Raw genomic sequence first — 14,819 nt, forward strand, 5'->3', positions numbered from 1 at the left:
TGTATACGTATTTTTTATTGTTTTCGTTTATTGTATTTATACATTATTGTTTTTATTTTGATGTAATTTATATGTTACTGACCTTATATGTTCTTAGTTTTAAGACTGCAATAAAAAAAGAAAAGAAAACACTGCTGTGGACACAGGGCTCTGAAGCTGTCATAAAGCAGCACGTGCTCATCATATGCTTTGATAGAGTGGCAGAGAGAAGTTTATTGTGTTAAACAGAGATAAAGGCCCGGGTCGGTATTGTTCATCATGCAGTGCTCTGGGTGGCGCTGGCCGCTAGATGGCAGCACTCTCCTCAGCGCCACACGGAAACCGCGCGAGGAAGAGCACCAGCGTCCCAGCATGCACCGCGGCCCGTCAGAATTGCCAGTCATCTTCGGCGTGAATTCGAGAGCTCCAGCGACTTCTTATTTACATGCGTGATTGTGGCGTTTCTTGACCGAGCTCCAGCATCTGAGCGGCGACATGAAAGAAGCGACGGCTAAGCGACGCGAGAAGCCCCGCGCGGAGAAAGAGAAGAGCGGCGCGGAGCCGCAGGATGTGGAGATGAAGGAGGAGGACCAGCGCGCGCCGCGAGAGATGGACCAGCTGACGCTCGACGGTCTGACACTCATTATCATCATTATTATCATCATTATTATCATCATATATATCAGTCTTGACTCGAGCAGACGAGCGCTGGTGTTTCTGACAGTAACGAGCTCCTCGTGCTCTCGGAAGCGGAACTGACCTGATTCAGAGTTAGATTAGTGTTAGGTTAGGGTTAGATTAGGTTAAAAACTCTCTGTAGTGTAGCATGCAGGTCAGAAATGCCTTTAAAGGGGTCATCAGATGCCCGTTTCCACAAGTTGATATGATTCTTTATGGTTTTAATGAAAGGTCTATAACACACTTTAGTTAAACTTCCTCAGTGGTAGTGTAAACAACACCCTTTTTACCCTGTTAAACACAGCTCTGTTCACTGCCACCCGTTTTAGTGCATGTTCCTTTAAATGCTAATGACTCTGCTGACCCCGCCCCTCTCTTCCGTGGCGTGACCAACAGTTCTCATGAGACTGTTTACTTTAGCCACATTTAGCCACGGAACTGGCTAACTAGCACGTTATTAGGAAAGGAGATTCGCAAAGATTCATAAAAAACCCTTACACTCACTTCTTCTGTAGATGAGGCTGGATCACGAATGATTCTCGGGAACATAAACGCATTTAGGCAGATCATGAGCGCATTTCCTTCAGAAACAAACGTAATCCTCTGTGTCTTCAGCGACTCAGATGTCAGGAGTAAACGATGATTATTACATCCAACGACTAAACACTTCAATCTCTGAGGAAAACATTTTCACATCCACTGATACAAAGCTAATGATTTATTTTTGTTATTGAGTTGTTTAAGTAGTTATTGATTGCATTTGAAGCAGGAAGTTTTACATCCAGCCACATTAATGATGGCTGTAAATAAATCCGACAATTTAGTGATATCTCCACAGTTGTGTTCTTGAAACCAAATTAGTCTGAGACCAAGACAAGACCATCAAGAAATGGTCTGGAGTGCTACTACTGTCCAGCGTGATGACCTGCTGATCTGGGTGACCTGTGAGGAAAGCTCTGTGTTGAGTGTGTCTGTCTGATGCAGATATCAAGGAGCACGTGAAGCAGATCGAGAAGGCCGTGCAGGGGAAGGAGCCGCGCTTCGTTCTCCGCGCCCTGCGAGCTCTGCCCTCCACCAGCCGCCGTCTCAATCCCAATGTGCTGCAGAAAGCCGTGTCCGGATACTTCACGTCCAACGCTGCCAGCAAAGAGTTCCTGCTCGGCTTCCTGGACAAGGTACCAAACCCACAGCTTTCTGTTCCTCAGCACACACCGCTTCCAGCTGCTTTTGAAATCAGAAGTTGGGCTGTATGCTCAAATCAAATAGAGTGCTATGGACGGTAAATGGACTGATATGCAGGGCGCTGGACTGTGACTAAGTGCAACTTTTCTTCCTGCCGGTGCGGCTGATGTTTGTTAGAGGTGCCACTACCAGTTTGACTAACTGATAAACAGGGCCATTTCTGTTGCGTTTTAAAACCGCTGTTGGGCCCAAAAAAGCGCAGCATGATCTTAGAGTAAATGTGACCGTTGTTAAGCAGCGCTGAGAGAAGTGCTGGAGTTCAGCGCAGTGATCTTACCTGAGGTTATCATGATCTGGTAATATATGATACTATAGAAGACCAATATTACCCTATAAAAATCAGTTTGTTACCGTTTTTCACAGATGTTACCGTTTCTGCTAATGAAAATAAATTAGCATCTGTATACCAGCTCAAGCTGCTGCTACTGTCAAATGTGCAATTCCAAAAGATAAAACTTCTAATATTATTCATTAATATCATTAATAGTCGCTAATTATTTCAGTGCTTAAATCAGGTGCAGGTGCCGCTATCTCAGAGGTTAGTCTGGAGCTCGCGTGACGCTCGTGCTGTTTTCAGTCAGCTTATTGCAGATGATGCGTTTCCTCTGTATGTTGCTGTACGTTACAGTAACTGGTGTGTTTGTGCTTCAGCCGGTGGAGAGTGAAGGAGACGTGCTGTTCAGGCCTCGCACTGGAAAAGCTGCGGCCACGCCGCTCATCCCGGAGGTGGAGGCCTATCTGCAGCTGCTGATGGTGGTCTACCTCACCAACAACAAGCGCTACACCGAGGTCAGCAGACTCCGCTGCAGCTCATCTGCTCAGTGATAATGCTCAGCTTTTCTTTGCTTTAGTAGTTATTCTTAACTGTGCATGTGTACATAGAAGGGATGGGAAGTATGAATCAAATAAATTCAAACTCATTTCACTGTAGTCCAGCACATGAAGGCACAGTCGGGTCACGGTCTCTTATACAGATAATAACATTCAGAGTGTGTGTGTTTAATCTGAGAAATACTCGACAGATGAATTGATTATCCAGTGAAACCTCTGTCCTGCTCAGGCCCAGAAAGTGTCTGATGACCTGCTGCAGAAGATCGGCTCTCAGAACCGCCGGGCTCTGGACATAGTGGCTGCCAAGTGTTATTACTACCATTCCCGCGTGTACGAGTTCCTGAGCCAGCTGGACACGGTGCGCAGGTGAGGCTGTTCTCCTCGTGACGCTTCACTGTAGGTTCAGCTGTGGTGCTCACTCTCCTCTCTCACGACCCCAGCTTCCTGCACACGCGCCTGAGGACGGCTACGCTACGCCACGATGCCGACGGCCAGGCCACGCTGCTCAACCTGCTGCTGCGCAACTACCTGCAGTACAACCTGTACGACCAGGCGGAGAAGCTGGTGTCCAAATCCATCTTCCCTGAGCTGGCCAACAACAACGAGTGGGCGCGCTATCTGTACTACACCGGTGAGTGAAGACCACTGGCTGTGCTGTTTACTGTTACTGAGCTGCTGCGCGTTAGTCAGTACTTCACATCTAGCTTCAAATCAACTGGCATCTGGCTCCAGACTGAGAACAGATTTGGACTAAGCTTTGTGAGCGGCCGTGTTGTTCAGCTCGTCAGTGCTGCTGTTTCTGTTGCATATGAGAAACCTCAAACGGCAAGCGAAACAAAAGCATAAAAATGACGCTAATCGTTTGAGCTGCTGGACCGTTTATCAGCTCGGACCAAGACGCAAACAACTAGTCTGAGCTCAGAAGAGCTTTACTGTGGAACCAGAGTTGATTTGGCGACAGCACAGCGCTGCGAGATCCAGTGAGATGCATTCATATTCTGCTCCGAATTCTCTGTTATAAACAGTGCTGACGTACGTCAGAAACCAGAAGCAGTAACTAACTAACCGTACTGTTGAGGCAGAAAGAGTGCAATTTAATAATGATCATAATAATGTCTTGCATGTATATAGCGCTTTTCTGGGTACTCAAAGGCTTTACATGGAAAAAATAATGAATCGATTCATTTCAGGGTTTGTACAACCTTTGGAGAGAGAAATTCAAGCACTTTTCAGTGACTCAAGTATTTCACACGATTATTTCCAGCACTTTAAATCTCTAAAATGATCCAGTCTGAATGTTATTTTTAATAGGATGACCAAAATATACTTTGTGCTAAACAGTTATGTAAAATCAAAAAATGCATCAAATCATCATTGTAACCAGTAGAAGGCAGCAGAGCATTGGCTTATTAGTTTTGCTTATTATATTAAAATGATAAAATATCAAATTATCAAGAAATCAGATTTTATGTATGAAGTTTGAAAGACTAAATCACACATGATCACTGAAGTTGTTAGTCAGTTTCATATAGAAGAATAACAGTACATTTAATAAGAGAATATATACATTTTCAATATCAAATATTAGATTTTAATATTATTACTAGATTTAGCACATTACTGTTGTTAATAAAAGTTTTGTAATCTTCCCAACTCTAGCTTACAGCTTTACTGTCAAATCTGTATAAACACTAATTGAACATGTAATATTAATAACTGCACTTATTACTACAAAACAATAGTCATTTTATGATTAAATCATCTGTTTTTATACCCCCAGCAATACTGAATCTTCTTCTGGCGCCAGCAGCATCTGATTACAAAACCCCAAACTCCTGAGTTATAGTGTTATAGTGAGTCCATTATTAAACTGCTGCAGGATCCAGTGAGGAAGTGCTTGAACTTGGCAGGAATGCCATATATATTAATAAGTGTTGTTATATTATTAGTTTTGTCACTCCTGTCCTGATGACCGTTCTGTTTCTGTGACGTCGCTCGCGTCCTGAATGTGTTTTTGTCAAATGTTTTCATCTGAGCGCCTGCAGAGAGCTCTTCTGATTGCTGTGATTTGGGATTGATTGTGTGGCGTATTGTAGGCAAATTGCAGGAGTGATGTAATATAAGTTGTATCTGTGTTTACACTTAACACTAACGATCTGTATCCCAGCTCATACTCAGTGCTTTGCTATCACAATATGTGTTTTTGTGTGTGCCCCGCACGTTGTCAGGGCGGATCAAGGCCATCCAGCTGGAGTATTCTGAGGCGAGGAGGACTCTGACGAACGCCCTGCGTAAAGCGCCTCAGCACACGGCCGTGGGCTTCAAGCAGACGGTGAGTGTGGCTCTGTGTGTGCCTGGCTGCTGCTGTAGGGCCGTGTCTGAGTGTCGACTCTGTCCGTCAGGTGCATAAGCTGCTGATCGTGGTGGAGCTGCTGCTGGGGGAGATCCCTGACCGCCTGCAGTTCCGCCAGCCGTCTCTCAAGAGGTCCCTCATGCCCTACTTCCTGCTGACCCAGGGTAACTCCGCCCCCACAGACACCGCATCGCACATGAGGAAGGCCATTTCTGCTTTAAAGCAGTTCAGCTGAGGACATTAGTTTCCTCTGTGTGGATTCAGTTAAGCACTACCAGAGCCCTACAAAATGGTGTGTTCAAGTCATGTTGCATAGATCGAATTTACGAGTTGAACACATGAACACCAACACAAAGTTGTTGTTATGAATGGGAAACTCAAGTTTCTTTAAGCCCTGAGTTTCTGAGTTGGGGGCATCAGTGGCAAAACGTGTGGGATGCAATGGACGCAGCCAAAGACGTCTGTATTGATGGTAAATGTGTTGAAATGAACAAAATGATTCATTGTTTTTAATGTAAAATAAAATGAGTTACATATTCAAAATAGTATATTATCGTATAATTACCATAGAACATATAATGATTCATAAATTGAGTAAAAACAGAAAAAAGCTAAAAGCACAATGATGCACATTCTTTATTCATCATTTTGTAATGTAGAGTTTTAAAAAATTGTTGAATTTCATGTAGAGAAGTTAAATCGCCATCTTGTTCTGACCAAAGTGACTTGAACGCACCTGACGTTGTTATTACGACTGGTCAACTCGTAAGTACGAACATCTCTGGAGGACTGGAACGCAGCAGGATACTTTATTATATATGTCTTTAATATTTTGAGAAGGTCCTGTCCTGCACAGTTTAGCTCCAACCCTAATTATAAACACACCTGAAGCTGCTCATCAAGGCCTTCAGACAGAAACATGTACGTTGGACCTAGAGTTTACATGAACAAGAAAACTGTTTTGCGTTTGTCTTAAAAGTAGTTATATTATTAAATTTCTTGTGTTAATGCTTGACTGCTTCCTCAGGACAGTATTTGACAGTAACTGTGGTTTCTGCCCTGTGTAGCGGTGAGAACTGGAAATCTGGCCAAGTTTAACCAGGCGCTGGATCAGTTTGGAGAGAAGTTCCAGGCAGACGGCACCTACACGCTGATCATCCGTCTGAGACACAACGTCATCAAAACCGGTGAGTTCTGCTCATCTCAACCTTCAGTCCTTCGTCATGGCATCTTACTGACACAAAACTGATTGAATCTCTCCGACTCGACGTGTTTTGTGTGAGTGAGAGTAAAGATGCCTCACACTGCCTGGTTTTGTTTTTCCCATTGATGTGAACACTGGAGGCCGGAAACACAAACTCAAGCGAAGTCGTTTCCTATTCTACTGCATTCTAAAGTTTGGGTTTCGTAGCTCGTAAAGACGTGTGACCAGCAGAAGATCACGGTGTGACCTCCTAGCTGAATTAAAAGAACACAAACTTGAAACTTTGGATAAATTATGATTAGTCATGGGTTGAATTTGTTGACCTTTTTAAAAAACCTGCTGAAGGGTATGACGCCTTACGAAAACGTTCTGCATGTTTAAAGTCTAATGCATGTGACCGTTAAAGTGTTTACTGAAATAAAGTGTTTTACTAAGAGTATAATCCCAATAAATCAATAAATCTGACTCTTACCTTAAAGCACATACAGTCTTCAACTTTGTATTCTAGGATAAAGACTTGAAAATAACTAACTAATAATAGAAAACAAATGAAATAGTTTCTGAAATAGTCTTGCTGATCCGTTTCCTTGTGTAAAACCAGCACTGGCTTGGTTTGCCCTCACAAAATCCCAAGAGATGACGAGTCTCCGCTTTTAATTTAGCTCTGTAACACACAGCTGTGAACTCTGCAGATGTTACTTCAGTGTTATCAGGCCAAATTAAGCACTGTTATTAGTTTCTGGTCTTTTTCTTTCATCGGCCCCAGACCCCCATCCTCTCTGGTCCTGCCACCAAACATAGAAACTAATCTCATCTAACACTGTGTCCTAACTCGTGATAAAAGCTATCCTTTCCATGTTAATGAGAGGTTTTGCGACACGTGAAACTTCTGTTTTAGAAATGTTTTTTATTTCCGCGACGGCGCGGCTGGAACAACAACGTTCAAACTATACGACCGTGATATCTCAGGTACTGATTATGTGCTTTATCAATGTTAAATGTGTCTAATGTGAGTTTAAATATCATTTTGCGTGACTTTTCAGCCATACTGAAAGCAACAACAGACAGTTTACCTCAGATCTTGAAAATAAATTACAGCAAAGATGTCCGTTAAAACTGAAACAACGAGTGTATTCCCTAATGTTATCAGTCACTCAGGATGTACTTTTAATTGTTAAAAAGGTTTAATATTTCTGAATTAGATTCTAAACGTATCCATTTTGTTGTGAGCTAGCAGAGAGGCTCCGCCCCACACGCCTCTGATTGGCTGTGATATCTGATGGACTGTGTCGCGGTGTGGACACACATTGCTTGTTGCTGGAATCTTGTGCAAACAGATTGTGTTTCCCGCGCAGGGGTGAGGATGATCAGCCTGTCGTACTCGCGCATCTCTCTGGCCGACATCGCTCAGAAGCTGCAGCTGGACAGCCCTGAAGACGCCGAGTTCATCGTGGCCAAGGTGAGGCTCGCTCTCAGTCGTCTGATGGTCTTCATCAGGAATGAGGTGAAGCATGTGACCATCTCTGTCTGTCCAGGCCATCCGTGACGGTGTGATTGAGGCCAGTATAAACCACGAGAAAGGGTACGTCCAGTCTAAAGAGACCATGGACATCTACACCACCCGAGAGCCTCAGCTGGCCTTCCACCAGCGCATCTCCTTCTGTCTGGATATACACAACATGTCCGTCAAGGTAGGGTTTCTGGGATTCGACCAATAAAGGCATTGATGAACTGGTGTGTTCATGTTACCTGAGCCTGGGCTACTTCAACTAGCAAAGCATAGAGGGGAAGTCGTGGCCTAATGGTTAGAGAGTCGGACTCGTAATCCAAAGGTTGTGGGTTCGAGTCTTGGGCCGGCAGGGATTGTAGGTGGGGGGAGTGAATGTCCAGCGCTCTCTCCACCCTCAATACCACGACTGAGGTGCCCTTGAGCAAGACACCGAACCCCCAACTGCTCCCCGGGCACCACAGCATAAATGCTGCCCACTGCTCCGGATGTGTGTTCACTGTGTGTGTGTGTGTGCGTGCACTACTCACTGCTGTGTGTGTGTGTGCACTTGGATGGGTTAAACGCAGAGCACCAATTTCGAGTATGGGTCACCATACTTGACAATACGTCACGACTTTACTTTACTTAGAAGTTCATATATAAATATAAGCTGAAAAATGAACATGGAAATTAATTACACCATAAATGCATAGAATTAAAGTCTGCTGTGTTTCAGAGTCGGCACATATGGGTTTAAAGCAAGAAAAAGAGCACTTTTAGATAAGGCAATAGGGAGTGATGTAAGTGGTGTTCTGTGTTTCTGTGCAGGCCATGAGATTTCCACCAAAGGCGTACAACAAGGACCTGGAGTCTGTTGAGGTAAGAGCGCCACACACACACTAACACACGCAGAGCGTCCGCTGGAGCTGAAACACTGTCTGTGTGTTCACAGGAGAGAAGAGAGCGGGAGCAGCAGGATCTGGAGTTTGCCAAAGAGATGGCAGAAGATGATGATGACAGCTTCCCATGAGTCTGCAGTCGCTCATCCTTTTCTTTTGTGTTATTTCGGTCTCTCTTCTTTGGATTTTGTCCGTCTGTTCCTCCCGGATTCTTTAGCTTTACTCTTATTATAATCCATGAACATACTGTGTGATATAACATTATAAACAACAGCAGAATTTCTCCAGCTTTGTTGTTTTTTCACCAGTGCATGCATCAGTTTTATACAATCATAGGAGTAATGCGGTTTGCTGCAAAAACACAATAGTGTCTTGTTAGGAAGTTTTGAATTGAATTGAAAAGCATCGTCTTGTTTTATCAAATGATCAAAATTCATAATGTAATGTGAGGATAGTTTGGAACGAGTGTTATTGACTGGCTGGATATAAAGTGCCAGGTGGTTAACAGACAGAGTATGGAATGCTTGTCTGTTGCTCATTGTATTAAAATGAAAGACTTTAGTTAAATGTGTGGTTGACATAAGCGCTGAACAGATGAATGTTAAGAACTGCATCTGTGCTCCAGGTGTGAAGAACTGAGGAAGAGCTGAGGATTCTTGCTGTGGGGAGATGAGAGGATCTGTATTATTTACTATTGGATCAGGTGTGCCTTAATAACCAATCACACTGCTCTCGGTGGGCGGAGTCACACAGATCCAAACAAAGACATCCCAGCAGAACAACTGATGCAGTGTTGATGTTCAGGGAAACCAGTGTGTGAACCTAGAATGTCTCCTTAACATCTGCAAATGTTTATTGTATTTTATGCTTTAGTACAGTTAAAGAAAATTACACCCAGTAACCTTGACCCCTGTTAAGAGTCATTTTATTATACCTCAGACACAGCTGCGATCCGTTGTACCCTCACATGTAGAACAGCTTTTCAGATCTGTTGGGAAACTGGACCCGGTTTATGTAGATGTAGGCACATTAAGCATGTTCAGTTTCTCTCTCAGTACACTTTTTTGAGCAAAATAAAAATGTGGGATAATGAGAGTCAGCTAAAAAGCATGATTTAATTTTACTGATCTTTTGACAAAAAGGGTTACAACACTTACAAAAGAATATGGGTTCAATTAAAACCAGGTGCAGGTTACCATTTTCATAGTGCAAGTTAATCATCTTGGAGTGCATTACATTTGTCTGGGAAACCCACTGATGGGTCAGTGGAGAAAAACATTTCATTACAACTTTAGTAATGTTTCCTTTTCAGGGTCGGACAACAACACTCAAAATTGAATAACTTGGTTTTAGATGTTATATTATTGAAAAACAGTGGAGATCAAAATGAGTGGATTACAGAACACTTGATTTTGTTCTGAAAAATCTTCCTATTTCTGACATTTTCTATTGTTCTTCATTGCTCAAAATGTATAGGAATATCAGCTATACCACTCTTCTACTAACATGTTTGACAAAATAGCCAAGGTATTTCAACAAAAACCTTTATTTTGTGGAAAACAGTGATCACAATTAGAGAACAGTAACCACTGTAGCATGAAAGACGATTACAACTAAAATTTTGGAGAGTTACAGCTGTGAAAAATTAGTAGAAAGTATAGAGGCCTTTGCTTTGAATGACTTCAGCACATCTGCGGCAGCAGGATATCACTAGTTTCTCACACTGCGGCTGTGATCTTGGTTCACTCTTCTTCCAGTCTCTTCCACAATTCGGGGACTGTAGTGGGTTTCTTAGCAATGACTTTGTCGTCAAGGATTTTCAATCGGGTTTAGGACTCTGGGTTGGCCATTTCATTATTTTAATGTTTTCAGCTTCCAGGAACTGCTTTACCCATTTTGCTGTGTGATGGGGAATTGTCTTGCATGACAAATTCTAACTGACTGGGAGATCCTCGCAGGGAAGGAACTGTATGTTGCTGAAGGAGGTTCTGATAAACATTTGCATTCACCCTGCCATGTGTCTATATAAGAGCCCCGACTCCTGATGCAGAAAACATCCCCCAAACCATGACACGTCCTCCTCCACCTTTCACTGACTTTACACACTCAAGGTTCAGTCTTTCCCCAGTTTGATGCCGAACAAAATGATTTCCATCGGACCTAAATAAATTACACTTGCTTTCATCACTAGACTTCCTGAGACAGATCCTTAGCTTGAGAACAATTCCAGCTGCAGTGTTGAAATGATTCCTCATTGAGAGGCTCTGCATTATCCTGTCGTCTTGTGCATTTGTTCCCCAGCCTTTTTGGGAGGCTTGAATGAATTAATGTCATTGTAAAGCTGAAATATTCTAGAAATCACAGGGTTTCAGTCAGAAAATTAGAGGAATACTGCCAGTTAAATAGGGTTTGTCATATAATTAAGGAAATTAGCACTAGGTGCCACATTCAAGTCAAGTCACCTTTATTTATATAGCGCATTTAACAATGTAAATTGTGTCAAAGCAACTGCACAATATCCCCCCCAAAAAAAGGAAATAGTGTGTATGAAAAAAAAAAAAAAAAATTGCAATCAGGTCAACGATATCGCTGGAAATGAATTGTCCCCAACTAAGCAAGCCAGAGGCGACAGCGGCACGGAACCAAAACTCCATCAGAGACAGAATGGAGAAAAATCCTTGGAAGAAACCAGGCTCAGTCGGGGGCAGTTCTCCTCTGGCCAAACTAACCAGCAGTTCAATTACAACTGCAGCAAAGTCAGATTGTAAGGTCTCAACTGGTTCCAGTGGTCATTTGGTAATTCTGTATGTTGTCTGAGCGTTGGCATCCTCTGAGGTCCTCTGAGGGGTTGGCATTATCTTTTCTCAGGTGTTCGGTCATCTCAGATCATTTAAGGGTTGGATCCAGACTGAAGCTTCTGTAATTGCTAGTTACCACGGGATGTTAATCAACAGAGAAACAAATAGAGACATAATTAGCGTAGCTGCTGTTCCATCTCAGCAAAAATGATTTGTTCAACCCAAGCTAAAGAATAATAATAATGTACATTTGATCAGATATAACTGCAGTACAAGATTATAAGATGCATTATGTGAATGCTTGGCTAAAGAGATGTGTCTTTAATCTAGATTTAAACAGAGAGAGTGTATCTGAATCCCGAACGTTATCAGGAAGGCTATTCCAGAGTTTGGGAGCCAAATGTGAAAAAGCTCTACCTCCTTTAGTGGACTTTGCTATCCTAGGCACTACCAAAAGTCCAGAGTTTTGCGACCTTAGGGAGCGGGTTGGATTATAGCGTGGTAGAAGACAAGTTAGGTACGCAGGAGCTAAACCATTTAGGACCTTATAGGCAAGTAATAATAATTTGTAAATGATACGGAACTGAATAGGTAGCCAGTGCAGAGACTGTAAAATTGGGGTAATATGATCATATTTTCTTGACCTTGTAAGAACTCTAGCCGCTGCATTTTGGACTATCTATAGCTTGTTTATTGAAGATGCAGGACAACCAGCTAGCAGTGCATTACAATAGTCCAGTCTAGAGGTCATGAATGCATGAACTAGCTTTTCTGCATCAGAAACAGGGAGCATGCTTCGAAGCTTGGCAATGTTTCTGAGATGGAAGAATGCTGTTTTTGTAACATGGGAAATATGATTTTCAAAGGACAAGTTGCTGTCTAATATAACACCCAGATTTTTGACTTTAGAGGACGTGACAGTGCATCCGTCTAGTTGTAGATTATAATCCAAGAGATTCTGTGTACTGTTTTTTGGTCCAATAAGTAATATCTCTGTCTTATCTGAATTTAATAGGAGGAAATTATTGGTCATCCAATCTTTTACATTTTTTACACAATCCATTAGCTTAGATAGTTGAGAAGTTTCATCTGGTCTTGTTGAGATATATAGTTGAGTATCATCAGCATAACAATGAAAACTAATCCCGTATTTTCTAATAATATTACCAAGGGGCAACATGTATATTGAAAATAGCAGAGGACCTAGGACAGATCCTTGTGGTACTCCATACTTTACTGGTGATAATTGTGATGACTCTCCATTTAAATGAACAAAGTGGTAGCGATCGGACAGGTAGGATCTAAACCATCTTAAAGCCTGCCCTTGAATACCAGTATAGTTTTGTAATCGATCTATGAGTATGTCATGGTCTATAGTGTCGAACGCAGCACTAAGATCAAGTAATACTAGCAATGAGATGCAGCCTTGGTCTGAAGCAAGAAGCAAGTCATTCGTAATTTTAACAAGTGCAGTTTCTGTTTGGGCCTGAAACCTGACTGAAATTCTTCATAGAGATCATTTTTTTGCAAGAAGGAGCACAATTGAGCAGACACAACTTTTTCTAAAATTTTAGACATAAATGGAAGATTTGAAATGGGTCTGTAATTTGCCAGTTCATTAGAATCTAGTTGTGGTTTCTTAATAAGAGGCTTAATAACCGCCAGCTTGAATGGTTTTGGGACGTGACCTAAAGATAACGATGAGTTAATAATATTGAGAAGCGGTTCTTCTGCTACAGGTAACAACTCTTTCAGTAGTTTAGTGGGTACAGGATCTAATAAACACGTTGTTGGTTTAGATGCACTGATAAGTTTATTTAGCTCTTCCTGTCCTATAGTTATAAAGCACTGCAGTTTTTCTTTGGGTGCGATGAATGAAGCTGAAATACTAGACGCAGTAGAATCTACATTTGATATTGTATTTCTGATGTTATCTATTTTATCAGTAAAGAAATTCATAAAGTCATTACTATTAAACTGTGAGGGAATATTTAGATCGGGTGGTGTCTGTTTATTAGTTAGTCTAGCCACTGTGCTAAATAAGAACCTTGGATTGTTTTGGTTATTATCTATGAGTTTGTGGATATGCTCTACCCTGCAGCTTTTAGAGCCTGTCTATAGCTGGACAAACTGTTTTTCCACGCAATTCTAAAAACTTCTAATTTAGTTTTTCTCCATTTGCGCTCAAGATTACGAGTTTCTTTCTTGAGAGAATGGGTATAACTGTTGTACCATGGTGCAGTACGTTTTTCTCTAATCTTTTTCAGTTTGAGGGGGGCAACAGCTTCTAATGTATTAGAGAAGATAGTGCCCATGTTGCTAGTCATTTCGTCTAGTTCATGTGTATTTATGGGTACACAGAGCAGTTGAGATAAATCAGGCAGGTTATTTGTGAATCTGTCTTTGGTGGCTGGAACAATAGTTCTGCCCAGACGATAACGCGGAGCCATATAATTAATATCAGTAATGCATGCACAATACAAGGACATTAACACATAACTAGGTGTCTGGAAGTGTTCTCTAATTTTGATCAGAGTTCTTTTCAAACATCTCATCTACAGCACTTTATCAAAAAGCACTTGGTTTGCAAGCGGTGACCACACAATCCACTCGTGTTTGTGCACAATGTTTTAACTAAACACAAGCATCATAACATGTCTAAACGAACACACACATACACGCATGGGGAAGAGGAGGGTGGCTCGTTGCAGCTATGAGGTCCCGTGGTGTTGTGGTCAGAGGTCTCTGGTGATCCACACATGATCAGCAACCAAGAGCGGTCACTGATGTGAGTGCCTGTCACTCCACCTGAGTTTGGCTTGACCAGTGAAAAAGGTGTCATTCTGGAGGGAAGAGGTTCCTTTGAAAGCAGACTCATTTACTCTGTCTTTGGGGTTGTCTCCAGTTCAGGGAATGGCTTGCTTGTTGCGTTGTGGACTTCTATTAAATATAGCTGGCCTAGCCATAACAATAAGAATATGTATTGTGTTTGACTGAACTTCAGAACAACAAAGAAATGTAGATTGCCCTACATCAAATACATATGTTTTGTCAGAATTTTAAAATAAGGTTGTGTTCATTAATATGCATCAAGAATAAAAGGGAGTTTTCAAGAAATTATAACTTTTCATATTGCATAAACTAAATATTATGTTAAAAAAGAATGCTGAAATTACAATCAAATGAGTCATTTATGCTGTTAATTGTGATTTCATGGTAATTATTGTTAAGATCAATATTCAACAGAACATGAATGTTTAGTGATCTCTAGATGAAGTGCACTTCACAGCAAGCACAGAGAATGGACACACACACACACACACACACACTAATGCCTTGAGGAAGA

General features: G+C 41.9%; 1 protein-coding gene across 1 annotated transcript; it reads left to right on the forward strand.

Annotated features, from left to right (window-relative positions):
- The first annotated feature begins 316 nt into the window (after positions 1-316).
- Positions 317-8,958, forward strand: LOC306885386 (26S proteasome non-ATPase regulatory subunit 3-like). The gene is made up of 12 exons (XM_079441855.1): positions 317-610; positions 1,642-1,832; positions 2,551-2,688; positions 2,960-3,096; positions 3,171-3,361; positions 4,959-5,062; positions 5,133-5,247; positions 6,151-6,270; positions 7,643-7,746; positions 7,823-7,978; positions 8,605-8,655; positions 8,729-8,958. The coding sequence occupies exons 1-12, from the start codon at positions 475-477 to the stop codon at positions 8,804-8,806; spliced, it is 1,521 nt and encodes a 506-aa protein (XP_079297981.1). The 5' UTR covers positions 317-474; the 3' UTR covers positions 8,807-8,958.
- Positions 8,959-14,819: the final 5,861 nt, after the last annotated feature.

The sequence above is a fragment of the Barbus barbus genome (genome assembly GCF_936440315.1).
Source record: "Barbus barbus genome assembly, chromosome: 19".
Taxonomy (NCBI): domain Eukaryota; kingdom Metazoa; phylum Chordata; class Actinopteri; order Cypriniformes; family Cyprinidae; genus Barbus; species Barbus barbus.